The sequence below is a fragment of the Phaethon aethereus genome, assembly GCF_964289735.1.
Source record: "Phaethon aethereus genome assembly, chromosome: 7".
In the NCBI taxonomy this organism is placed as follows: Eukaryota; Metazoa; Chordata; class Aves; order Phaethontiformes; family Phaethontidae; genus Phaethon; species Phaethon aethereus.
In genome coordinates this window covers 28,080,538-28,108,403 of record NC_138583.1, presented here as the reverse complement: position 1 = coordinate 28,108,403, position 27,866 = coordinate 28,080,538, and the positions used below count along the sequence as shown (strand labels likewise).

The 27,866-nt window shown below is 38.7% G+C and overlaps 1 protein-coding gene across 1 annotated transcript in view; it reads right to left on the bottom strand.

Annotated features, from left to right (window-relative positions):
- Window positions 1-539: 539 nt before the first annotated feature.
- Window positions 540-27,866, bottom strand: part of CFAP58 (cilia and flagella associated protein 58) — a gene marked incomplete at both ends in the record, with an annotated part of 61,364 nt that continues 34,037 nt past the window's right edge. Inside the window, 5 exons of the mRNA XM_082002308.1 lie at window positions 540-660; window positions 4,900-5,033; window positions 6,522-6,641; window positions 23,561-23,665; window positions 25,999-26,110. Coding sequence (XP_081858434.1) covers window positions 540-660; window positions 4,900-5,033; window positions 6,522-6,641; window positions 23,561-23,665; window positions 25,999-26,110 — 592 coding nt within the window. The remainder of the gene's footprint in view (window positions 661-4,899; window positions 5,034-6,521; window positions 6,642-23,560; window positions 23,666-25,998; window positions 26,111-27,866) is intronic.

Below are 27,866 nucleotides of genomic sequence, written 5' to 3'. Positions count from 1 at the left end.
TGTAGCAAACACTGCATCAACCCTATTATATACTACCTGCACAAAGAACTGCTACATGTGTACATCTAAGTAAAGACTTGTTAATTTTGCATTTGCTCAGCAGGGCTTGAAACAGCAGCCTATTAATTCTTCTTCTCTTCTGTTTTCTCATTTCTTTCAGGTGCTTTGAGTAAGAAGATAAATGGAGTCAGTGCTTACAACAGAGGTAGGTAAAGGGGAAATAACTACATATTAAAGCATTTCGTGGTGTTGCAGGGCTAAATAGAGACACAGTATTGAAGAAGAAATATCTGCATGGTCTCCAATATTCAGTCACACCAGTGCAGCCTTCTGCTGGCATCATATGGGCAGATTTGGTCCACAGTTTGTAAACTAAAATGACATTAATTCTACTATAAAATGCCTTTTACTGAAAAAAATACAGTGATTTCAGCGGGAAAGTTGATTCTGAATTTCTTTTAAAATTACAGTTTCTCAAACAACCCAGCACAAATAGACTTCAGCAAGAAACCGGGAATGGGAATGTGATCAGTCCATTCCTAAGCTGTAACTTTGGGAAGGGGTCTGCTGAGAGCAAAGCCCCCTCCGGTGAAGCGAGGAACATCAGACCTGTGCTGTGGAAACTCGGGCTCCGTGTCAATCAAGGATCGCTCCTTCTCCCTTTAAAATAGAAACAAAGAAAAGGAAAATACATATTTCATTCTGCAGCCCAGTGATGTTTACAAACTAAGGAAATCTATGTCCTCCAAAGTTTCTTTGATGCAACCATGTATCAAGAGATCATTAAAAATAACTGTTGATTAAAGCCTGTTAGGCTAAACTGCTGAGACTAGGTGTCTGTTTGGATCTAATTACAAGCCTACTGATGGGTTTTGGAATTATTAAAATTTAGAAAGAAATGAGCTCTCTTCGTGCTACTCTCCAAAATGGTCGGAGCACCTCATTAGAGAAAGTTTGTACATGAGCTCTGTGACTTCAGATTTCTAATCACCATCCCATTCTAGCAGGTATATGCCTGTTTTCAAACAAACAGCTATGTTCATCAAAGGCACAATGGAGAGATATTTTTTCTTTGTTAAATTTTAATGAATGATGTTATCTGTCTTCACGTTTTAACAAAGCTCTAGTGATTATTACCCTGTCTGTGACATTTGCAGAAAACTAACAGTGTGTTGTGGGTGCACTGATAGTCCCAGGAAGTTGCTTCATCTGAGGATCCAGGAAGGCTTGAATTTGATGGCCTTAAGAGGAGGGAATAAGGGTTAGCTGGTTCCAGTCTTATGAGGTTGGGGAGGTAAGCACAGCAGAACAAATACAAAGGGCAGTGTTTCAAACTCGCTGTGATATACCTGGAGGCTTCAGAGAAAGGTCCTGAGGTATTTAAAATTAACCGAGTGGAGCTTTATGAAGTACTAGTTTATCATAGCAGCAGAGGTCTCAAGGCTTTACAAAGAAGGTCAGTGCCATTACATTTATTTTATAGTCATTGAGACTGTGAAACAAATATGAGTTCAACCAGGCTTTTGCAAAATCTAGCCTTGTCACATTAGCACCCTTTCTCAGTACTCAGTAGAGAAAAACATTTCCTGGAATTAATATTTTTCTCTTTGCCCCTAAATATCTGTTCAGGAGAGGAAGTAGTTCAGAGAAACCCTCTAGGATGACTAGTTATGCTTCCTTTTCCAAATTTACCCACATGGAGGTGGGATAATAGGCAAAAGATGGCACAGGTGAATTTAACCATGAAAACCATTTATAATTGTTTTTAATTATATCAGTGTAACACCAATGGATGTGCCAGTTGACAGCACTAAAAACTAACATACTACATTTACATGGCTCATCCTATCCCACTATTGGGCTTCCAACTTTGGGGAGAAAAAATTATGCAGAGTCCATGCTCATTCTTTCTTCATGCTCCCATGGAGACAGCCAACAGATGTGCTCATCAGTATGGAAAACTCTGTGCAGCTGAATACTGTAATATATTATGCAGAATTAATGTGCAAGCAACCACGTGCAAAAGCTTCCAGTTACTACTGACATCCCTCAGTGCAATTATTTACATATATAGGACTTCAGGATCAGGTCTCTGGTGTGGATTTAAGCTTCATATTTTCTCACCGATCCTTATCAAGATCAAACTAGAACCCTGGTGCTAGAAGCAAGTAAGAAAAGTATTGAAGCAGAAAAGGTGCAAGAAACAGAAGGAGAGAAGGGGAAGAGTGAGAAAAAGAAAGCCTAAGACATCTGAGAAAGACAACATGCAGAATCTGAGAGCAGAAAAAGAGAATTTCAAATTCGCAACCAAAATCTTAAACATTGAATTTTCAGCTTGAACACAAAACAAAGCTAAATTCCTGTTGTCACTCATTATATTCCCCCAGCATCACACGGAAAGCTGCATTAGTTCAGTATCAAGACTTTAAATCACAAACCCGAACTGTCTTGTGCAAATCAATAAAAGCTTTAGATGATACCTTTGTGTGAGGTTATCTGAGAGTATTAATTCTCTTTCATAGCAGGGTAGTCAATAATGCTATTGTTCTGACAGGATCCTCTTTTTATTAGCAAACCAGCCACATTTATTTCAGACATGATGTTAACATTAGCCAGCATGACAGAGATCAAGTCAGTGGTTTTGTGTCAGCTGAGATTTAGAGCAACCTTAGGTTGTACTAATCAAATGGCCCTGGCTCTTTGGCTAGCATCTACACACCAGGCAGTGCCTGTCCAGCCCAGTCGGAGTGCGGAATGGCTGTATGTCATGGGTGAAGGAATTCTTGGGGAAGGATCTGGCTGCACAACAGGTTCTCTCTATTGCAGAAAGCAAAAGACGTGTCATGCACAATTGGCAGCTCGGAGAAGGAAGGCTGCACAACAAGGTTGTTTCCTTTGCACTGCTGCTGGGCAATGCAAAGCACAGTCTAGAGACTACAGAAGCTGCAGTTATCCAGGACTGATATGCTCAGGTATGCTTTGGGGTGTGCATATCCTTCAAAGCAGGATGTGGTCCAACAGGTTTGACTGGGGAACAAAACAATGAGGGACAGAGAAGAGCCAAGCCCAGCACCTGGCCACCTCTCAGCTGCCACAAAGACAAGAGAAGTGTAAGTCAGGGTTGACACTACAGTGCTGGTAGTTTCTGATCCTGAGGTAGGAGCAATGAGATGCTATCATCCTGCAGAAGCACCACTAACAGCACCTGAATGTACTTCCAAAATACAGATGTCACAAAGACACCATGCTCACTGGCCTACAGTCATGCCTGCCCACATGAACAACAACCTGACAAGCTGCACTAATGGCAGATATCTATCCTGAACTTATAAACAGTGTAATGAGTCAGTCACTAATTGACCTGCACCACGAAATTCCATTCACTTTGTATGATGAACAGACCCAAGTTCAGTCACCATCACCTCGCACAATATTTTTGTTTTACTTTAAAGCAGTTATGCCCCTAATAAATTGGATTTTTTCAATAGTTATGACAGGAATTAATTCTAGGTAGGATATAACAACAAAACATGGGTGAATTTCTTCCCATCTGAAGAACAGAAAGAAATATGATGCCAGTGTCCAAAACGGAAACATAAAAACTATTGTGAAGAGGATACTTAGCTGCTGGAAATGGATTATCAGGCATTATGGTAGCCTCACATATTGATCCTAAAGCTCCAGGAAGGCCATTAGCACTGCACAATTGTTGCTAATTCCAGACATTAAGGTAACATTATGCAATTTGCAGATGAACAAAAGTCACTGTTTATCATGGACTATTTTGCTAATTTAGTCATCAAAACTATTTGCTGGATGAAATATGATTAAGGAAGAAATAGATACAGGCAGCTTTGAATTATATTCAGCAACATAGAGAACTGTTGGCTTTGGTGTGTGATGAAGGGACAGGCTAAGGAGGGAAAGGGGCGGAAAGACAAAAGGCATGCACAGAAAAACTTGATAACAGGTCATGTCATCTGACTGCAGAAATCTAAGAAACTTCTCTTTAAAAGGAAAGTCCAGTAACTCCATTTTCAGAAATGACTAATAGTTTTGGTGTCCCAGCTTGGAAATTCATTATCAGAATAGTCTCATCTCTCAGCCTCTGCAAATTAGGTCACTTTAATGGGCCAGAAATTGAGCAACTAAGATCCTAGTCATTTTCTTTTAATCAAGAGGAGCAGCTGAATGCTCAGTTGTGGACTGAGAGTAGCCAGGAGGTGTCATCAAACTGCTATTGGCTAAGGAGCGACAACAACTGCCCGCAGGAAAGTTCTTAGACTTTACCATCAAAAGGGTAAGACAAAGCCAAACTCTGAGCATTGCTCACTTTCCTCCACCTGGATGTAGGAAGAGGACAAGAAGCAGACAGGGAATGCTCTTCTCTGCAACCATCGGCAATGATATCTGCCTCCAGAAGGGGATAGTTATCAGTCACAACTACCACATTTTGAAAACAACAATAACATTGTTCTTAAACAAGGATTATGTAGTTGCCACATGAAGAAACGTTGTCCCCCATGCTGTTTCATTATAATTATAACTTGTAAAGTGCATTGAGGTCTTCATAATGCTCGAGGGTCTCTCATTCAACGTGAGAGACCAGACACTGATCTGTGTCCTCTAGGCACCATCCCATTAGTATGAATAATTTAACTGGACTGCAAAACATGTCAGCAACATCTCTGCTGGATGTTCTTGCCCTAGCCATAGATGATGGTAAATCTAGATCAGAATGAAATAATATGACGGATGACATTCAGGAAAGTTAGGCAACAATATTCTATCACCTCAGTCAAATTTGGCCACAATTTGATCAAAAGGCTAAAGCAGAGTCTAAAAAAAAATCTGGTTTATGCAGAAAGTGGTTTAGACAAAGCTGTTATTTTCCCATACTTGGCCTGTTGTTCCTTGCGTTTCTGAGCCAGATATTTCTTTTTCACATTCAGAAGCTCGTTGGCAAGTCTCTCAATTTCATATTTGTATTCTTGGCTCTGTGATTCATACATATTCAATTCTGAGGACAAAACCTAACAAACAAAAAGCAAAAAGCAGAAACAGGAGATGTTGGTTTCACTAACACATAAGTTAGTACTTTTACAAGCACTATTTCCTTTCACATTTGGCGATATAAGACATCACTACTTTCCACCACATCTCATTTTCTATCATGATGTTTCATTTGATCACCTTTGCTTACCTAAGGACAATTTACATAATTAAGGTTATGCCATTTAACCACAATAAAGTATGTAAAATATGCCCCAAGCATTATGGGAATGATATTAATACATACATTAGCTCTTAATGTTCTGGGACACAAATCTGGGTGAAAACCCAAAATGAAGGTCTTAAAAAATAATAAAGCAGGATTTATTTAATAACAATGTTTTTTTTTCACAGGGATCCACTTTGTTACATGAAGTAATTAAAACCACACAGGCAAAGTAGTACCAGGCAGCAATACAATGACACTTTCATGTGAATCAGTAAACTTTAAAAAAAGTAGGAGCATGCACACTGTGTTTTCCTTCTTTAAGAATGAAAATAGCTTGACCTGGCATGACAAAATGGCATGCAAGCCAGTAGGCTACAGCATACTGTGCCTGGAATACACAGTAGCAATTGACTGCATTAAAGATAAATGGGAACCGTATGGAAAACTTCAAATCACATTCAGTTTAGCTAAACTTTGGTTTCTATTTTACATTTCTACATTGTTTTTCTTCTCCATGGAAAGCTAAGATTTGCATAACAGCCTCTTGTTTTCTAAGGGCCCATCTGCTCCTGCATTTTTTTCCTCATGGTTAGTATAGACATGATTATGATGCAGTGAACAGGAGATGATGACTTCAACAGAGAGAGGAGCTGTAGATGTAGATGAACTCCTAGGGAGACTGATCTTTCATGCAGGCCAGAACAAGGGAAGATCATCCTTTTCTATCAAAGAATCACTTTTTAATATCATGCTTTCAAAGTTTCCCAGAAGATTCCTTCAGAACTAGGAAATCCTCTCTTCTAGTGACAAGGCCTTAGGACAGGTTACTCCTATCATCCCTATAAAAGTTGCTAGTCTAATATACATGTACACATTGCAAGAGAAATAAGAAGAATTTAAGACTGGATTATCAATATATTCCCACTACTTTGTTAAAAAGAAAATGAAATGGCTTTAATTTGCTTATTAAAAATCTTAACATTTCAAGAAAAGGGAAGGAGAATAAGCTTAATGGAAAACTGATGATGTCCCAGAATGCCCATGCACAAAAAGCATTTACAGCATTGTGCTGCACACTCATATTCTAATAAGACTTTTCCTCTACTTTACTGAAACAAACTAGCATAGTGTGAAATAAAGCTCTTCTACTGCTATAGGTTCTCCCTTGGGGAGATGCAGTATTAATCTTATTTTCCTGATCTAACATATTAAGTCATGTGTACAGATCCCCCAGGATCACTGGGGAAGCCATTCTGCAATCCTGGCAGACCCTCAGCCAGAGATAAAAGGCATCTCTTACTTTCAGCTGTTTAGTCTTCTCTCGGAGAGTGTGCTGGTAGAGCTGCAACTGTTCTGCGGCTTCAGGCCCAGGCTGCCGGGCCAAGACATGCTTCAATTCCACATACAGCTTCTCCTTTTCCTAAGAAAATGTCAAGAGGAAGAGCTCTTACAAAAACTAATACAGCAGCAGTACAACCTGTGACGAAATCAACCTCACTGAAAAATGCAACTCAATCAGGAAGATATTTGCAGAAACAAATCTGCCTGTGTGTCAGTCTTTCCCCACTAGCCATAAGGTATTTAAAGTTGTTGTGATAGCAGTGGGAGAGCTCATTAAGAGAAACATCCAGCTGCTTCGAACCACGAATGAAATACTCTTAAACACTGTCATCAGTAAGCATGCTCTACCACAGAGAACATAAAATAGTCTCTAGAAAAGTATCCAGGGATGGGAAATCAACTACTAGTAACTGTGCTTATTGTAATCTCTCTTCTTATGAGCCACATTGCCTTACATTAAGGATCATACCTTCACCCAACAGGATGTGAGCAGGCTATAGAAGCGTCAGGGAAAGACTGTACAAAAGAATAACTTCTTCTTCCAAAGAAAATCCTGCAAACCACATGTGCACACACACATATACATACATACATATATATACAACCTTTCAGTTTAACTGCAGGGGCATTGGGAAAGGGCAAAAAAGTATAAACAGCAACAACTACCACCAAGTAATTTCTCTTTGTCATGTGTTTCCTCTTCTTTCATGTTGGAACAGCACACTTGTGGGAATTGGATATAGCCATGCCCAAACAGAAACCACACCATGGACCCACTGTACTGAAAGGTTGCTTTCTACTGTGTTTTGAGGATGTACTTGTTTCTAGTCTGAGGAATAAAGCACTGAACAAAGCCACCTTCATATCTTTGCACATTATAACACTTTTAGTATCTACCCTGTCAGACTAAGACTGTTATTATTTAGTAAGATCCCATCCTTGTCTAGTACTGGAGAGTTGGAATTAAAAAGGCGGGTTATTTGGCTGGAATTCGGACTAGCAGGCAAAAGATTTAAGAAGACAAAAATGTCAAGTACGAGGTAGGATAGGTGAGTATTTACACCGGTTTTGACAAAACCCCTTTTTGCTGTCTTTTTTATAAGCTCTGTCTACAACTCTTACCACAGAATTCTTCTGTCAGTGTGGGACACGGTGCCATCACATCACCTAGAATTGCTACATTTGGTCTTTCTCAGTGGTTGAGCCAGGAGTTTCAAAAGGTGCTTGTTATTTTGAAGATGTAAAATTCTAGGTGTCCAGTCTTCAAGTGCATAAGGAATCCAGAGTTTTTAGACCTCAGCATTTTCTGAAAACCATGCCCTATAATGGTCTCAAGTTGGGACCCAAAAATGGAAGCACTTAAAATCATAAATTACTTTTGCAAGCATTGCTTTTAAACTCTAAATATTACTGAGAAAGAGTTCCTTATAAAGTAAGTTGTTCACAGTTTACCTCTGAAAAAATAGAAACCTCCTGAGATTCAGACTGAAGTTTGCATAGTGGCAAAAATTAAATTGAGAATTCATTCTCAGCAGAGAGTTGTTACGTCACTACGTATGTCACTACCAGTTTCCACTACTACCTTTGCTTCCTGTGGAAGCAAGATTTTACTGCAAGTTAAAAACAACAGCAAAAGAAAAATCTGCCTTGTCAAAATCTCACCAGTCAGTATTAACATTCCACCCCTGAAAGTATCACAGATTTGTATTTTGGAAGAGTGTAATGGTAATTTGGATAAATACGGAGCTGTTGATAGATTGAAGGCCTTATGTGCAATTGTTTTCCAATTTATTTCTCTCCTAACCCTCTACAATGGCCAACCAAGATCTTCAAACATTGTGCAATGTTGTGTATAATAACCCCATTTAGAGACAAAGCGTGCAATTCTATTATAAGGAGAATCTATCTTATGCAACAGAGACTCATTAGTTGTCCAATGTATATTGTCTCCATAATCCAACAGAGGCAGAACCAGCTGTCTTATAATGCGTATCCTGTCCTTCCTTGCTAAGTGGTGTCCATCTCTTTTATGTCTAGTCAATCAATTTGTCACTGGGTTAGAAGCACCATATGTCAGCAAAACATTAAAAGAAAATCATGGATACTTCTTTCCTCATCAGAAAAAGTTTATATTCACAGGTTGGCATTTCTATAATTTCTGACATTTTACCCCAGAAAAAAAAAAATCAATCAATTTCAATTAGCTTTAAACCAGCAACCACCAGAGTAAATCTAAGTCAGTCACAAGGTACATGTAACACTACCAACAAAAATGCATTGCTTACAGCAGGTACTTTTATCTCTACACATAAGAAATCAGGAATGCCCAGGGAAAAAAATCAGCACAAAATAATGAAGAAAAATTTTGTCTTCCACAATACTCTAGTTATATTCAAAGGACAGACAAGCTGCACAATGTGTATTACATGCAGATATCTTATAAATTGCCAGCTATCAATGCAGCATAGAACATGTAGAAAGACCTGTAGGGTTGTCTGGTGTGTGAGTTGTATTCAGAGCAGTTTTCAGTTGTAGTGCATAAATTAATACCCCCAGAGGATGGATCTATGTTGCTTTTTTTGTTTGGAAACAAGTAAAATGCATGTACAGTCTTTAAAACATCTGAGAACCCAATGGGGTATGACAAAGAGAAGATATCCTGACACTGACAAGAAAATCATGTCGGCAATTATGATCAGTGGTGTAGCAGTAATTCAAAAACAAGAGGGTAAGCTGATCTGTTTGGTGCCTGTGGGAAGTCATTTAACACGATTTTGTCCAAAGTAGATGTCAGTAAACTCCATTTATTTCTGTTAGTGGCTGTACAGATGATGCTGGAGAAAAAGCTACCTGAAATCCTACACCCATTGGGCAGGAATAAGTCAATTCATTATAGCATGTGTAAGATGGGTTTCTTTGGCTTGTCCCAAACTGTCTCCACTCACATTCCCCTCCGTCCTCATGCCAAGCTGCAATCACAACATACATCTTGCCAGAGTTATGCGTTCTTGAGATGAAAAGAAGTTAGTCACAAACATGCTGCAAGGCACTACTCTTCTTGAGGAGGTGAAGGAAAATCCATCAGATCTCTCTGTAACTCCATGCTGTTAAGCCTTCACGGGTAAGAGTACTGTTCATGTCTTCAGATCAGGTCTAGGCCAGTACCAAAGCTTTTTAGTAGGTTTAGTGATCCTTCCCATGACAAAATTCCATGAAATTCAGCAGGTGTTTGACTGTAGGACTGAGCCCGTAATGTCAACCAGCTTCATTGGTTTATGGCATAAACTAAGCCAAGCCAATGGTGGAGAGATGAGGGTACATATATTTTGTGTATGTAGCACACTGGGAGACTCAGATTAAGGGTTACAGTCAAATTTCAGGCATTCCAAAGAGAATTTCAGCACCTCTGTGAATACCTGCCATAAAAATTGTGTAAATAAGAGTCCACATTATTTTTAGAACAGCCCTTCCTGTCTTAAATTTGTTTTCCAGGGGAACTCCAAGGAGCCCACAGATCTGCCTTTAGGCTCGGCCATGACAATATGTTTCTGCATCCCTAAGTCTCTCACCTATTAATTTGGAGAGGGTGGGGATTGTTGCTTTCCCCTAAATTTAACTATCATCTGCTGGGTCAGCCAGAATCCAGAGTTCTCCTGGCCTGCTTGCTCTATGGCTAATTGAGAAAAAATAATTTTCTTCTGCAGAGGACTGGTGGGTGTTTGTCACATATCAATTGATTCTTCAGGACTTGGTGGTCATGAGTTGGCTCAGTCTACAGCAAGAAGAATCACTTTTGCCAGCACAATCGTACTTCAAAAGAAGCTATTGCTGCTGACCAGCACAGTCCAATTTGCTCATTGTTCCCTGCCGGAGTGACCATCAGCCCCATCAGACACATTCCCAAAATGACACCAAGACAGTTCACTGCTTTGATAAGGAGCGGGAGGCAGTCCACAATGCTGGGATAGACCAATGCACCTGGAATTAGCTCTAAAGATGAGACTCCATTTTATATCATCTTCTCCCTCATCATGACACTAGGAAACTCCTGAAATGACTCATCTTGTTAGTTAGCCCAGGGTATCATTCTGAGCCAGAGACAATGGGTGACTGTACATTTAATGAAGATGTATTCACAGCAGAAATAGGTCATGAAGTCCCAGCTTTGTCGTTTTTTACCAGCTTGTCTTTCCAAGTGGATAATTCAACAAATTTACCTAGCACAGCAGCACACCAACAGCCTTCTCCACCAGACCCACAAAAATCCTATTGTACATCAAAAGCTTGCTATCACACAAATTATTAAAAAACCTACACACAAAAAATCCCAAACCCTTTGACTCAGAGTAAATTTCATTTATGTTAGCTCCGGTCTCCAGCAACTGAGCTGAAGAAAAAAACCCAACAAGATAAAGATGAAGAGCAAAAGTGCAATGTAATGTATGGCAGCAAAGCCCAAAACATTTAACCTAGCTAAAAATCCTAATTTTAATTAGTAAGATGGAGAAAGCAACACAGTAACTCTGTAAGCACACTACAGTTCCTCATGACTTTGGTGAGGAAAACAAGTCAGTCAACATGCCATGGGGGGATTCTTGTTTATTGGCATTATAACCAAAATGTCAGCACTATGCTGAACTCTGGAGCCATTTTGTTTATGATGCCAGGCAGCAGCGGAGCATCCTTAAGGGGTTGCGATCCATTTTTAGAAGTGTTAAAACAGGACACTGAAATCTGCATTAAATACATAGACATACATATCTAGTCATAGTAATTTTACCTGTGTAGGTTGCACACTTATTTGTGTGTATGTTTATACCTAACAGAGTAGCTGTTGGCTCAGGACATCTATGATTAAAAGTTTTATGAGGTGTAGAAAAAATGAGCATACAGTAACCTTCATGAATTTTATAACAACAGAAGAAAGTTGCCTCCAGCACTGTGAGAAATGTGCAATATAAACTTTCACAATAAACACTTCTCAAAAGCTCCTGCTCTTTCTTGTCTATTCCTCATCCATCAGCAGACACCTTTGCAAGCATGCAGATTCCTGGAATAGTTTGTGTCTTCATCATCTAGACTCTCCTTTAACTGACCACTCTGAGGTTTTTTTATTGGGCAAATTAACTCAGATTTGAAACGGGGCTCTGAAGTCCTTTCACAATGTGGCAACACTAATACTGCATGAGATGCTGGGGGTTTTCTTGTCAGAATGCTGCCACCAACTTGAAGGAAAGGCTGGGATCATTTCCCTGTCTTTGGTAAAATTTGCACCACTCTAGATGGAGTTAAATTAAACCCGTCTTACGGCTTTTCCCTCCAGTTGATGATAATGCTTCTCAAGAGCAAATCTGTTTCCTTTGGCATAGAGCAGACTGCACCAAATTGACTGGCATTTTCAAAACAGCTTAATGAGAGAGGTAAAAACACCTTGGAGCATCTTCTAAAGTCTTCACCCTTGACTCTTTTTTGTAACAGTAAGAGCTGAATGCTGCATTATTACCATCTTCCAGGAACAACAAAGTACAAACATTTCCAGCTAAAGTGCAATTGCAACTTATTATTATTTTTATTATTATTGCTAGGTACTGGTACTATTGTATCTTTCTCAGGAAGTGTGTGGGAAAACAGAGGTTTTTTTCCAATGGACAAACAAATAGGTTACATATCCTCTCTTTTCAACTCCTGAACTCTGAGACACAAGGATAACTATCTATCAGAAGAAAATGGCATAGATGCCTCTTGCTGAAATAAGAGCTGCAATTCCCTTTTTACTACTGACGTTATACAAGAGTTTATAAAATCATTAACCAGACTGGCTCATTTAATCACTTTACATGGCAGAACATGATCAATTAATTATCCCTTGTTCTTCTATATGTGCGAACAAAAACACACATGCAGATACGTACACACAAAAGCAAAGCGAGCTGTTCCTTGAAGGTGAGAAATACCCTTGAACAGCATGGATTGATGTAAATATTCCAGCTATTTCCACAGTGCCTGCAGCTTGACAGTTGGACTGAAGAGATCTCTAAACAAACCTTTGTTTCACATTCTAGTAGTGGCTTGTCTTAAAGTGTTCTGGAGGAGATTAGGAGGTTGATACAAATCTTATCAACAAGGAATCTAAATATTCTAAGTGAATAAACCTACAAAGCAAACAAAGGGGCACCTTTTACTGACTAATCATTACTATATACAGGGTTTCAAGCAAAAAAAAAAAAGTATCTTCTTCAAATGTAGACTATTTGACTTAAAACCTCCATATTTTAATGTCAATGTAACAGCATGTATTTAAGCTATTTGATAGCCATTTAGATTTTCAAATATCAGATGAATCAAAGGAGAATTATCACAACTCTGCTGTTAGTTATTAGCTGTTACTGCAGGTGGAGGCTTAGAATGGGGATTCCCAGCTGACCCAGCTTCTTCCTTTACTTCTGACTGACCTGACAGATGACCTCTAAGGGTCAGAGAAACTGCAGAGCTGCTTCTAGAAATACCTATCTGTAAGTTAGGCACCCACATCTCTTTAATCACCTGCTTCACTTAGCCCTTTAGATCTCCCTGAAAGATGAGAGCACTTAGCTTCAAGTCCTTTGGTGTTCTGGAATTGCTACCTCTGAACAGCTGTCTCAAAGTCAAGCCACCACTTAAATCCACAAATACCTGTCTAACAAGGCAGTAAAGCCTACATACATCTTTCTGACAGGATAGCAGAGTTTCCCTGCCTATGTCAAGTACCTCAAGGAAGAAAGAGTGGTCCCCTGTTACACTTTGGAACCTATTAAGAAATAACAGTGCATCCAAGAAACACACACAGCAATTCTGAAATATCAATGCTTTAATACATGGCTTCCTTCAGACTCACTGTAATTAGAGCTGACCCTCTGCTATCTTTCGAGGAGTTCTGTTTCAGCTCCCCCTGCCTGCTTCTTAAAATTCAAAGAAACAAAAACAGGACTAAAAGAAAGCGAAAGAGAGCGAATCCTAATGTTCGTGTAAAAACAACTGCTGTGCCCAAGCGTGCCATCCCGTTTAAGATTAAAGCTGTATCTACTAAGACAGGCACGGGAAGACTTGAGCTCTGAGCCTAGAGGATGTGGAGCAACTGGCTGACCGATGGCCCCTACTTTTCAGAGAACCTGTGGCTCCTGTGCACTTCACAGCTTGTGTCTGGCTGTCTCAGTGTGAAGAACAAGGAACAGGGTTCTTTCTGCACCTGTTTGTGTCCTTGTGTAAAATTTTAAGTTACCTTTTTTAAAAACAACACCACAGTGACTCTGCCTGCCTGCCCCTAACTGCTCCAAAACAGCCTTAGCACTGCTGCATCTTTCTGCATGTGTCATCTGCAAGAACAAAAATAAGTGATATGAAATAGATAAAATCTAGTCTGTCCCTGTGGAATGTCTTTTTTTGTTGCGTTTTGTTGTTGGTGTTCAACCATCATACAAAATGATAATCCATGACTGAAAGGGATGCTGTATATTGTCCATATCTTGCTCCTGAGGGAGGAGCAGAATACCCTTGCCTCAATGGAAGAGCACCTGCCAAAGGGTACAACTGAATAATAAAGATTTGCAGCCGGCTCTGGGCCAAACTATATAATATGGGCTTGTGAACATATTGCTACACCGCTGTTGCACTCTTCCGGTATTTTAACTTCTCTAGCAGCTTCTGGATGGCTGACAGTCAGTATCGGATTGCTAACAGCACTGCAAAGTTTGTGCATCGCAATGTATTCAGTCAGCACAGCGAGTCATTTACTTTCCCTTAACAAGATAACTGGTTGATTAATATACTTTACCCTGGGGTGCGCGGCAGATTTATTTCCTTCCCAGATACATGCTGAAGACAGGAATGAGGAGTAAACAAGATTGTTTTCATTTATTTGTTATTTACTGGAACAATTCCTGAACTTTTTACTCAAGCTTTATTCTAACAAACTATGGTTGAAGCTAATGGCAATTTTGACTGAGTAAGAACTTTAGGAATGTCTACTGACACAAGGTATCCATGCTCAGGATTTATGGTTTCAAACAAGATGTAATGCATTTGAATAAAATACTTTGGTGATGACTGTTTCTGCTTTTCTGATACATATTACAGATAACAGTAAGTACCTCCCTGGGTACTTATATAGCCTCCTCCTTTCAGTATCCGAATGTTGTTAAATCTTTAATGCACTTATGCTGAAGTACTGCTTCCAGCCAGGGCAGTGATCTTCTTCTCATTCTACAAAAGAGTCTGGACACAAAGAGTTGCTACATGAATCACCAAAATTCACTAGAACTCCTGGAGGAAATGAAACTCAGTCTCCCAAGCTCCCAGGACCACCATGCTGAGTAAGCCGATATATCTGCTCCTTGCTTTTCAGAAACAACAAGGCTAGACTACAGCAGCAGGTTAGAAGCTTGGGAGGAAAGTCACAACCATAAACCACAGTATACTTCAAGCCAACAGTATCTCTCATGCATGCTAAAATTCATGGACAGGAGTACATGTATTAGAACACAGGAAACAAATCTATACTTGACATTAATCTATCAAGGATCGTATTTGTGTAATTAAATCAATCTTGCATGATGTGGAGGGATGGCATCTGATGACCCACTAGAGTACTCTTTCAAGCTCAAACTGAAGTAAATATATCAATTCTCCTAAAAAACTTTAAAAACAGATTATGCATTCATGTACATTTGCCACCTACAAACCCTAAGAGATTTTTACTCCACCTGCAACTTCCTCATCGTTGTAAATGGCATCTGAATATTTCTGGTTAAAATACCATTAGAGCAGCTAAAAATGGTGGATTCCTAGTAGATATTTTGATCTGTTGTCATCTAATTTCTCAGATAAATTTGCACCTTGCTTCTGTCCAAAACCATTTATCATGGGAAATCTGTTTTATTTATGAGGGCAATGTAGTTCCACAAAGATTCAGTAAAAATTAAACTCTTCCACTAAGAAAATTCTTCACAAAAATGTTTTGTTTGATTGCTAAGTAATCAGCTTTGCTTCCCATTTCCCAGTGCCAGAAATATTTGCACTATTTTTGTAGGAAAATTATTTTCTTACTCTAAAGAGCAGCTGGTTATCTTCACCTGATGAAATTAAAGTGATAGGCACCTTTCCTGTCTGTTTTCTCAAAACCCTGTTTAAACAAACAGATCCTAAACAAAAAAACCAAAAAGGCTATTTTCCTGGGAAAACTTTATTCTCCTCCATTTAAATTGCAACATATGTGGGAGGAAGGAAAGAATGTAAATGTCAGTGTGTTTTCAAGAGCAGTTTATCATGCTGTAAGTTTCTATACCATAGAACATCATCTAATTCTAGACAGACTGAGATTAGAAGGGCTAAAATAAAATAATGCACCAAGAAGCATATTCAAATTACGCAGAAATAGAAATCAACTGCTTTTTGAGGAGAGCTAGGGCAAGAACTGAACCTCCCTCAAATCCCTATTGAATTCTTAAGGCTTACACAAAATGTTCAGGTAAGTATGTAGATGCTCAATAGACCTTCACACGAGTGATTCTTACCTTTCTTGTTTATGAGACGTGATTACAGGATTTCATACGAGCCCAGGTAAGTTGCACTGAGAATTAGCACAATGATGCTACAATCTGTTCAGTGTGCATGGTTCTACCTTGCTCACAGAATCCTACTGTATACACAACCAGGTTTTAAAAATACATAATTAAATTAATTGGAAAAATAATATCAGTGGTAGAACAAAAGGCACTAGAGAAATTGTAATTGTATGGAGAAATCATGCCAAACATAGAATCACTAAAAGACACTAATCCTTCAACTTAACACCAATACTAAAATACAAAACATTTCCACTTACAGTCAAAGTAAAAATCCCCAAAGTCCTAGTTCAGCAATTAATATTTCAAGGACAACAAAAGGAAAATAAAAGGCACAAGAAGGAAAGAACCTGACAGAGTAGTCCTGAAGGGTGACTCAATGCATTAAGTACTTCCATATGTCACTTCATACTGCATTGGAGACTCCAGTTCAAATCAGCTACAAGGCACTGGACTGAAATTAACTTGATGGTACTAACTCAGTAGACTGTTGTGCATCAAAATATTGTGCTGATAATTAGATATTTTTTGTTCGTCACTAGTTAGAACTGGGTTACAGTCAGAGTTCATGGGAATATATTATTTTTTAATTTGAAAAAAGAACAGAGATTCTCTTTGGAGTTCAATTCTAAATCATGGCAATTCTTACAGTGCGCCGTTGACACACTAGTGCCTAATTCTGCACAGCACTGGGGAAGCAAACCTTTTTTTTAAAGATTCATACACAGCCGAAAGCCAAAAAGTAATGTTGGGCCTGAGTCCTTACTGTATTTCTCATGTCTATATTCCAATATAAATCCCTTTAAATTCTGGCCACCAACTTAGAATGGGAGTCATGAACTCAAAAACCACACTCTACCAAGGTACTGTTTTCTCTCTCTGCTCCTCCTTAAAACACATAACAACGCTTACGTTTTTATAAGGACAAGAAAGCATTTTTCTGCTTTTTTTTTTTCCATGTCGGGAACCATTTGATCAATGGTTAGAAGTTTTGCCAGCTTAGCTTTCTCGGTTAGTCGTGCAATTTCTTTGTGCTGACACGGCTATGCCAGCTACTGGCGATGCAATTAGATGCAATTATACTGGCAAGAAAGTCCTCTGCCATTTGAGAGTTGGTATAAGCTAAATCAGAAAAGTGACTTTTTTGCCAGTAGGAATGGTACTTTTAAGCATAGAAAAGGCCTAAAGCTCAATATACTCACTCCTTTAATTGAGGGCTAGCTTCATCCACAAGATAGGGCATTAATCCAGTGCTTCCAGAGGAAGTTAAATCCTTCAGGAAATAGAGACAGAAAAGAGCCAAGTCCTAGTAAAGTACAAAAAGCCAAAAAGAAAATTTCCCTTTTCATTTTTGGATGGAAAAATCCTTTCAAAAGGCTGACTTTTATATATAATAATAAAGGAGCAGTAAAGAAAGGACTGTATTTTGGCAGTGGATTTTGCAGTTCACCTGTAAGTTTCAGTGTGCACAAAGCACTCTCCCAAACTACCTCTGCTAAAAACTCTCTAAAGGCAAGATGACAGAGAAACAATAACGGGCAGGTCAAAAGAGACTCTTAGAGATTCTACAGTCATTAGTTTCCTGAAGTGAATTGCGGTTATTTTTATGAAAATAGACAATTCTGCCAAAAAAAATCCCCAACTCAGACTTTCTACCCTACATGTAACATGTAAGTAGGTTATACTCTCAAATCTAAGTAGAATTTACACTTGGCACCAAAAATATATAAATACCAAATTTGAGAGGGTAAATTAAATCTCAGACATTTTGAAGATGTACATATACTACCTAAAATAAAATTGAACTGAGCCTTAAGAATACCAAAATAAAGGCACGTAAAAGGAGTGTATTCTCCTATTTTCCCTAGCAGGCTGTCCAAGGAGAAAACCTCTTACTCAACATTTGAGCCCACTTTTCCGCATTACGTACTGTGTAATGGAAGCTACATGGGCACTGTGAGAGCAATGAAGAACCTAGCAGAAGTATGCTTCATGAAACTGCCAAGCTAGGGAAATTACTTTTAAGAGGACCAGGCTATCACGAATAAGGCTGAAAAAAAATGATAGAAGAATGAAAAAAACATTATTTAGATAATAAATGAGCAGAAACTTTTTGTATAACAAATACATGTAAGCAAATCCCAAAGCTCCTTCATTAGTTGAGAAAAAACTTTGATTTGAGTAGCTACCAGCCTGCATAAACCCACATGGTAACACACTGCTCTAAAGCAGATTTCTTCATGAAACTGTAGTACCAACTCTGAGAAATAAAGATGGCTATGTTCAGACACTACAGCAACAAGACCCTCAAATTGGATAGAACAGCTCTACTACCAAGTTAGCGCAAATGAAATAAAACATCTGCCTATTTTGAGTGTTTAGCTAGTTATTGTTACTACTGAATCGAGTCATGTCTCCAATATATTCATTCACACACCACTATAACAGTGGAAATTATTTTATTCCCTTTTTACTTGATGTGAGATATGCAAAAGCTAAGTAACTTGCCAAGGTCACAGAGAAAGTCCCTTTCGCTTTCTCTTCCCTGTATCTTACAACACCCAAAATGAAACTCTGCTAATTTATATTGGAGACAGCAGCATCCTCTCTGCTCCTCCTACTCTCTGTCACTGGGACCATCAGTTCTTTGGGGGGGTTGAAACTTACTCAAAACTTGGCTCAATACAAGGACATGTGGGTGTTATCTGGCTGTAATCTCTGAGTCAGATATATGAGCTAATCATGCCTTTTGCCCTTGCGCTCTTTGACACTATGAGCTCAAGATGCTAACAGCCTGGAAGCATCACAATCTGACTGCCCAGTCCTGGTCTTTGATTGCTGATGACTTAAAGCAATAGTGATTAAAAATATATATACACAGAAGAACAATATTTTCACTACTACATGCAAGGTTTAAATGAGACACATTTGCCTTTGCCTCTCTCCACAAATAATCTTGGTTGCACATCTCTCTTTTACATTTATGAACAATCTTCTGAGATGACTGACAACAGAGGTAACTGACATAATAATGTGAATCTTCCCACTGTTATCCATTCAAGACGTGCAGCTGAATAAAATTCCGCTCAGTCAGACATAAAATCAAATTAGAGTAGTTCACTCTGAAGAAAAAGAGCTAAATTTGAAATAAATAAAGCAGTGCATAATTCACTTTTAATGGGATAAGTTCCTAAAACCACACTAATCATAATCCTAACAAGGCAATACATTACATTGTGAGTTTACCACATCACTGTTCAGTGTGCAGCAGAGCAGTAGGAGCTTCAGTCACATGAGGGATTTGCCCCACATATAGAGTGAGCAAGTATTTTTTTTTTCAGTCAGAATTTGTTCAGCAGAGCACTTCTGTTTATTAATAATTATACCTTATGGCTATACAACACATTTTGTTCATACCACATGTGTTCACAAAGACCTTCACCCATCATTGAAATCCCTTGGTTAACACAACATATTCCTTCACACAGCCTTGCAGTATTACTCAACGGTTCAGAAAAGAATGAAAAAATGCCGTATTTTTCAACTGCACAAATTCAGAAGGAAGGTAATGACTCAAACATGGAAGTTGGCTAACCCTGAAGCAACATTTCCTAAGTTGGCAAAAATGCCGTTGGATTTTTATTGACTGTTAAGTATTCAAGACCTTGGTTTTGGATCCGGTTTTTAAGACAGCATTTTTCATCAGCACAGCAGCTTACAACTGTGAGAATGTCTGAGTTAAAGGAAAAAGTATGACTGCCTGCTTTGCAGCTACTCTTCAAAGTCTTGGGATGTCCACACTTCTTTGGTGTATGAAAGCTGACAGGTTATAACCCAAGATGCTGTGGCTACAGGGCACAGATAAATCAGAAACAAGAAAAGAGTTTAAGAATTTCTATAACACGGGACATCTTTCTACACCTTTATTAAAATGTTCAACTCTGCAAAGTCATTCTAAAAAAACAACATTCCTCATGTTGCATGTTCAATACCTCCCAGTAAATGTCTGATACACAAAATGTGCCCTGGTGACAGGTTAAGAAAGATATATTTGTATGGGATTTTAGAGTCAAGCTGGGTTCTTCCTGTACTGTCAGCAATCAAAATTTTCTGACTGAAATGTAGTGAATCATTCCTTTAATCACATAGCATGAATTGTAGCATGCTTTTACAGCTGCATCATTTTTAAAGAACTAACAGGTGAGAAATAGTGAAAAAGCTAATAAAAAGGATATGATCAAATACACATCAGGAGCAGGTAAAGTAAGCAGATGCTTTTCTACATGAATCCATATACTGTGATCCTTACTTAGCAAAAATTTCCATTTATATATCCAGCTTATCCTGAAACATTATTCCCTGCATAAACCAGCTTTTATTTAAAAGACCTTTTGCAAAAAAAAAAAAAAAAAGGTAACAATCAGAAGACAGAACTATAGTGCATACAATACAAATTGAATTATTTTTTCCTTATATAAACATTATGACTCCGCATGAGGATGCAGCAAGGTGAATACCCTACAAATAAAACTGCAGGTTGCTGACACTGGGCTCAACCATTTCCAGACATGGGTTATTTCTAAATTCCAAACGTGTTTTTAACACTCAGTATTCAATCAACATAGTTTTTTGCACTCTATTTTATTACTTACACTTTGATGTGAGGGCATTTAAGTTACATAATATGCAGAACACAGAAATCATAGACACAGACACTCGCAAGCTTAACCTTCAACAAATACCCTATTTGCCAATATGATGGCTACACACACATTAAAAGGGTTATGTACGGCAAGCAAGAGATTAAGATCGTTTTAAAGCAGATACACACAATGGCTATGTCCTTGTCACAGGGAAAGATGTGGATGAAGATGACTAGGAGTGAAGAGGTGTGACTTAGACAAGCAAACACAACACAGGGAAAGCAGTAGTTCTCTGACCTAATAACTTTTTATCCCTCAGCCCCTGTAGGCTCTGACTGAGTACAGGGGATTATACACCAACTAGGCACAGGTGAAGTTGTCAACAACTTCTCCACTCCTGCAAATGACCAGAGACTGAACTGAACTGAGCTGAATTCCAGGAGAGACCCACAAAAAAAAAAAAAAAATGTTGAATGCCTTTAAGCATGAGGAGATTTACCAGGATTTTAAAAAAGAAGGAAGAAAAAAAACCCAAAAAGCCACGAATGATCAGACCTTAAGGCACCTTATCAGCGCCTTATACGCTGGCTGTTATATTGACCAGACTGCAAGCTCACTAAATAAGACAAATTGTATTGAGGGAACAAATTAAAAATTCCAGAAATGGGAGCTAAATTGCTAGTGTTTCCCATAATTCTAAATTTCAGTCAGGATCAAACCCTACACTCCCTATTGAATAAGGATACACCACCCAGAATGGGGTCTGGTGAAGCAACCCTCCTGGTGCCTACAGCTCAGCTCCCTCCAGAAAGTTAACACTACTGCTCTCCGTTCATTTCCTTCTGACAGGTGTTCCTCAAGCTCTCTCTTTCACCAGAGGAGTTTGGAATATGCTATCATCAGTTTCACAAGTTATTAGCGAGCATTTTGCTTTAGTGAGTATCAGAGTATCACTTTACAAAACAGGTATTACCATCATACCAAGAAAAACCAGTCTAAAGAATAATAAAATTACTTGTACAAGGTTATCCAGACACTTAGCAGAAGAAGCTCAACTAGTACACTTAAATTGCAAGCCCTGCACCAATGACCTATTCAGTAGGACATACAGCCCTTTGAGGAAATGAGCTGGAGGATGTCTCCTCCATCTCTGGTTACCTCTCCTTACCCACACCCTGCTATGAAAAAGCCCTATTTCAGCCATTGTAGAGGACTCAAAAATACTGTGGCAAAACAGAAAAGATCCCAGAAATGTTGATGGTAAAACCCCGAACAGAATGTGGAGCATGGTATTTTTGGCCTTTTCTCTACCGTCAATCTCTCTGAGGAAGACCTTCATTTCAGGATTGTTGCACAGGAAATTGGTGCCTGAATTAAGGATGCAAAGGATCTCATTAACATTTCTAGATATAATAATTCAATTTTATATAGCCAAACTCAGACTTAAATCTAGGAAAATAATACAAAAAACATAGAGTTGACATAGAAGGACTGATGCACAGATGGAGGATTGTGCCAATGGTTAGTATCGTAACATAGGCTCAAATACCTATTTTTTCAAAGATTATTTTGGGCAGGCAACTTAATAACTCTATATTTCAGTTCTTCATTTCTAAATAAGGATAATAGCTAGATGGGAGAACACTAAATATAAGGCAAGATACGTAATAGAGACTATGTAAAAATCTAACAGAATTGTGTTTGTGTATGGGTAAAGCACAGTAAATTTGAAGCTATTTTTTCTACGGTTTGTTTAGGCTAACAAACTATTTCACTGACAGTATTTCAGAGCTATGTAACAAAGATTACATTTTTTCCAAACAAAGGCATAATACACCATACATTACCTTCAAATGAAATTGCAGATCTATTTTTTCCTACGAAACAATAAAGAAAGAGAGACAAATCCTGCCTTGATAACATCTGCTGAGCTTCTTCTCAACACAGAAGGGGATTCAGATCACATTCTACTCTCCATTGAGTGATATCCAACATAGGCATCAAGACTATTAGGGTATTTAAGATGAAGATGTTAAAATCATACCTAGAGCTGGCAAACTGTAGCTATCCCTACAGTCACCAGAGAGGAGGAGAAAAATTTCCCAGTTTTACACCTATAGTTGAAGCCCAAAGACAGTCTTTTTTTGTTATGTTTGATAACAATGTTTGCACTACAGGAATATAGTCTCTCCTTGATCTTATTGGTATCACAGGGGTTAAGGAAGATCTGATACAGTTAAAAAAAGATAAGCTATCAGAAAAAGTATTTTTTTGGCAAAGTTCAGCACAAAGACCTTGAAGTCAAGCATGGGCCAGACAGCAACATGTCTAAATAACACAAACTCTGTAGGATCCCTTCTGCCAAAAACCAAGCTAAGCACAAATGGAATAAAACAAGGATTTTCCTTCATGTCCTGCTCATAAAAGGCATGTTTAAAAGGACAAAAAAGCCTTTCCAAAAGTCTAACACTGACTTGAAGATTAATCTATGACATGATTAAACTAAAGCAAACCTTTAATATTATTTTCCAGAGTTGTCCAGGTATCAGTAACCACAATATAAAAATCAACTAATCATGTTATTTGTTCTCTTTCAGTGAGTCAGTGCTGCCACCTAAAGCTATATAAAGGGCAAGCAAAAGAAATTCTAAGTCGTCCATCTGAATAACATTCAGGAAGCACATCTGAGTGGACAGAGAATGCAGGATAAGTCAAATATGTTAATAGGATACAACAAAATAATGATGCTGCAGTACCTGAAGGAGCAATTCTTTCTCTATCACTTCACCTGTCTTGCTGATAAGCTGCTTTTGTAGTCTCTGTATTTTCTGAATCAGTTCATACGTACTTGGGTCACTGGCCTAGACAAGAGCAAAGCAGTCTCAAAAATTATACTTTATAACAAGTTAGTGCTTCTTGCTTGAAAATGAAAACCATAATATATATTCAAAAGTGACAAATATAAAATGGGGACAGGGGAGGTATTGTTGTTTTTTTTTAAAATGGTATGTATCCAAGCAATCCTGAAACTGGAATCTCTGCCTCTTGAAGATTAGTTGGAGCATGTTTATGTTTAACACTATTACCCTCATGAATCCTCCTCAAAACAACTAATATGAATAAAAGTCCTGCAGAGCTTAACCCCCAAACCAACAAAGATTGGTAGAACCATGTGGCAGGTAAGGAAAAGTAGGTTAGTATATAATTTTTTAGCAGAAACTGAAACTGCCCACTGAAAAATGGAGGGCAGCGCAAGTACTTCCCACTGTTTTAAGAACTTCAAGCAGTGCCAACCGTGTTTTAAGGAGAGGAAGATTTTTCTCTTGAACAAAAGAGTAACTGCAATATGGTCTTGAAACAGGTTGAGAAGGTAAGAGGAACAAATTATGGGGGTACACTGATGAATTATTATGAGGTTTTAAAGTGTCCATACATGTGGAATCTCATTCTTAGTGGAACTAAGTGCTTACAAAGGTGACAGAGTACAGGTACTATACTGCTACCCTCTATCTACATAGCCTGTAAAGACTGGGAGCTAGTAGATACCTCTCTGTCCTTCTTCCCTTTTCATTGCATCTGGAGGAAGCTCTAAGGAGCAAACAAATAATTCTGTTAGGAGCAGCCAGTAAAGCTTACTTTCCCAACATTTTGTATATTCTTGTTGGATCCTTTAATAAGGAGCAAACTCTGACTGAAGCTTTTGCCCACTCAGGGATTCACAATAATTCTCTCCCACACGGTTTCTCCTCTCTCATGTGGTATCTCATAAGGATTAAACTCACATTGCAGCAAAGGCTCCAGTAAAGTCCTGCTCTCTGTATATTTGCTTGAGCTTATAAAGAACTCGGTATCTCATGGCTCTTAATCGTTTGTCAGATTTTTATCTAAATTGACTAATCAATTCAAGTGTAACTGGGACACTAACACAGATACATATGCAGTGCTCACAACACATCATCATTTCCTGAGAAAACAGGCTAAAAAGTAGTTCAGTCCCCATGACCCACTCAGTCCTTAATTTTTTTATAGCATTGCCCAAACATGGTGCCAATTTGTGACAACTGTAGTGATATGAGAATGTTTGTTCATTAGGAATTGAACCAAAGTCCCATCAGGATTATTTCACATGGATCTTGCCATCTGCTGGCCTTTCTGTGTTCCAAATACAAACCAGTGAAAGACATCATTTCCCATTATCAGTCTTTTCACACATTTATTTTCCCAACTCTGGATGTTTTGACTGGCCTGATTTTCCTTTGTTACAAGGTGCTGCTGGAAATTGTACCTAGATGTCTTTAACCTAGTTCAACATCCTGCATTTTATCTCCCTTCCATGAGAAAAGCTAAGCACACCATTTAGCTTTAAGCTCAGCATGGAAAGATCAGAAATTAACTATCACGCTAGTAAGCACAGACAAAATATTCATCTCTGCATCTGTAGGGACTAGCATGTTACCACTCATTATTAAAGCAGCTAAGCAACCCAGGCTGGCATCAGATCAGAGATCCATGCAACAGAAAATCTCAGCTGGCTATGACTTACTTCGAAAATAACTAGCAATGCCAATTGATGTTCATATATTTGGCCTGTGCTTGATGGATTTTTTATTCTCCCCCTTCATTTGGCAGGTTCAAACAGTGTGAAAATTTAGATTTGCTGTTCATGTAACAGTTGAAATTACATTACCTAGAATGTCTATCTTTGAGAGCCCACCACCACTTATGTGGAGACCTTTTCCTTTTCTCACAAACGTAACTTACCTTCTGACTTCATGTCTGTCCGTTCCCCAGTCTACCTGTTCTATGACCCTTTCTAATTCTGGCTTTCTTCCCACACACATCTCCCTGAGTGGTGAGGGTAGGATTGTATCTTTCCCCTATCATCCTTTCCCATCATCCATGTTAAGGAACCACCCCCTTCTAAACTCACCTTATGCATTCTTACTCCCTTTAGCATTTGACTGTCTCTTTACAAATCCCTCCGCAATTTTTCATTGAGAAAGTGACACAAAAATAACACTGATTGCATTGTGTGAAGAAACCATTCGGCAGTTAACTATTCCACTGGTACTATGGAAATTTCAGTCTGCCTGCCCCTCCACATAATTTGCATAACAGTAAACGAAATAGGCTTTGTGTTGTGTCACTGATTTGGTAATATGGGCTTTGGGAACTTGAAATGCTGAGACATCACCTCTAATTTTCTCCATCTGTGAACATTCAAGGGATTCTCCAGTTCTTCTTCCAAAACTTTGCACCGAGTCTGTTCCCTTAATAGTTCTTTCCGCATGTGATGAACCTCCTGTCTTAAGACCAGTATAAAACAAAAAGAAAAAACCCACACTGAAACCACATCAATGTGACCAAGGCACTAATACAGACATTAACAAATCATTCTCCATGCACTCCACCACTGACAAAATTACTCTTGTGATTAATAGTTGACACTGATACTACTAAACAAGTGGAACCATAAGATAACACAGTCCTCTTCACTCACTTCAGTAAGAACGGGTCAAAAAAGTGACTTTCCATCAGTTCCTTGGGAATCTAGTCCACAGCCTACTGGATCTCACTGCCACATCTTTCCATGTACATTAAAGCCAGAAGGACAGTTAGTTAATCTCTAGTAACCTACAAATCAGTTATGGAGTCATATCCAGTTACCTCTGTATTGAATCTAACAGCTTATGTTTGAAAGAAGGTTTTAAATCTGCATGGCTCACACAATCGAGTAAATAAAACACACTCCAGGACCTAAGTATGACGGACACTGTTCTTTAGAGAATCCAGGTTTGATTTCTTTTACTACCTCTCCTCAAGGAATTTCAGTGGTGATTTGTTGCTGAATTTAAAATTAATTGAGCACTCCCAAGATGCTTTGACAACCAGGGTCTTATGGTGGGATTAAGGGGTCGAAGAGCAGGGAAAAAAGGGCATATTTTGCAATGGTCAGACCCTTATCACTTTAGTGGGTGGATCCCGTAAGTTCTCCAAGGGGAAAGGGGGTGGAGGATCACCATGTGCCTACTCTGCCACTGAATCTTTTCCTGCTAAGCTCAGAGTTGCATTTAGCTTACTGGAGAGAAAAAGGCCTTTTTTAACTGTGAGGTTGGACAAGGTTATGGAAGAAGAAAAAAATCCACATCTCCAACTGGCAAATCAAGAAAGCTAATTAGCAGCACAAGTGATAAATGGAGTCTTTCGACAGGCAGTTTTCATGATGGTTTTGGACTTCATTAAAGTATGTGATTGCTGCTGCAGTTAGGAAGAATTGATCCACCCATCATGGCATGCACTGTACTATATTTCAATACCATCACTGAGTTTCAATCCAGTAACAGACTTTCAGCTGAATGCATTTGGGCAGCAAGTTCAAATCCTATTCCTGTCTGCAGTCAGTCAATGAAAACTGCAACTGCTAATGTTTTGTGCCCAGTTCTCTTTTCTGTTACACCAAATCAAACTGGCATAATTCCACTGGAGTCAATGGGACTGGCCACGAACTGAAGTACATTTGCCCCGGTGAAAGCCATGGAATTATACTGATACAGCTAAGCTAAAGATCTCACCCAAAACTGTGGTAGCTACATAGAATCAGTATGATGGTTGTCTGCTAAAAACATAGCTGCCTCACCTTTCAAACTAAGATTGATTCTATAGAAAATGACAATAGTTTCCCATCAGTGAAGAATACCCCTCAAATACGGGAGGGTTAAAAAAAGAAAGGAAACATTAAGAAGGAGGAGATAAATCAAGCTGGGGCTGTTAAACTTCTGTTTTAAAGAAACACAACATTCAATGAAAATGTAACTAAATCTTTCTCAGAGAGCAAGTCTGCTTATAAACCTGGAAGAAGAGAGCTCTGAAAATGTGCAGGGGTTTGTTATAAATATGTCAAGTGTTCTCCATCCTCTGTGGACTGCCTAATAAAAAGCAGTTCCACTCATTTGGGCCTTGGCTACTACTAAGTAGCTCACTGAACTATGAACACCTTTTCTGCTGCTGTCTGTCAAGTTTATTCTGTAGACAGTAACTCACAGTACAAGGGGAAATATGGAA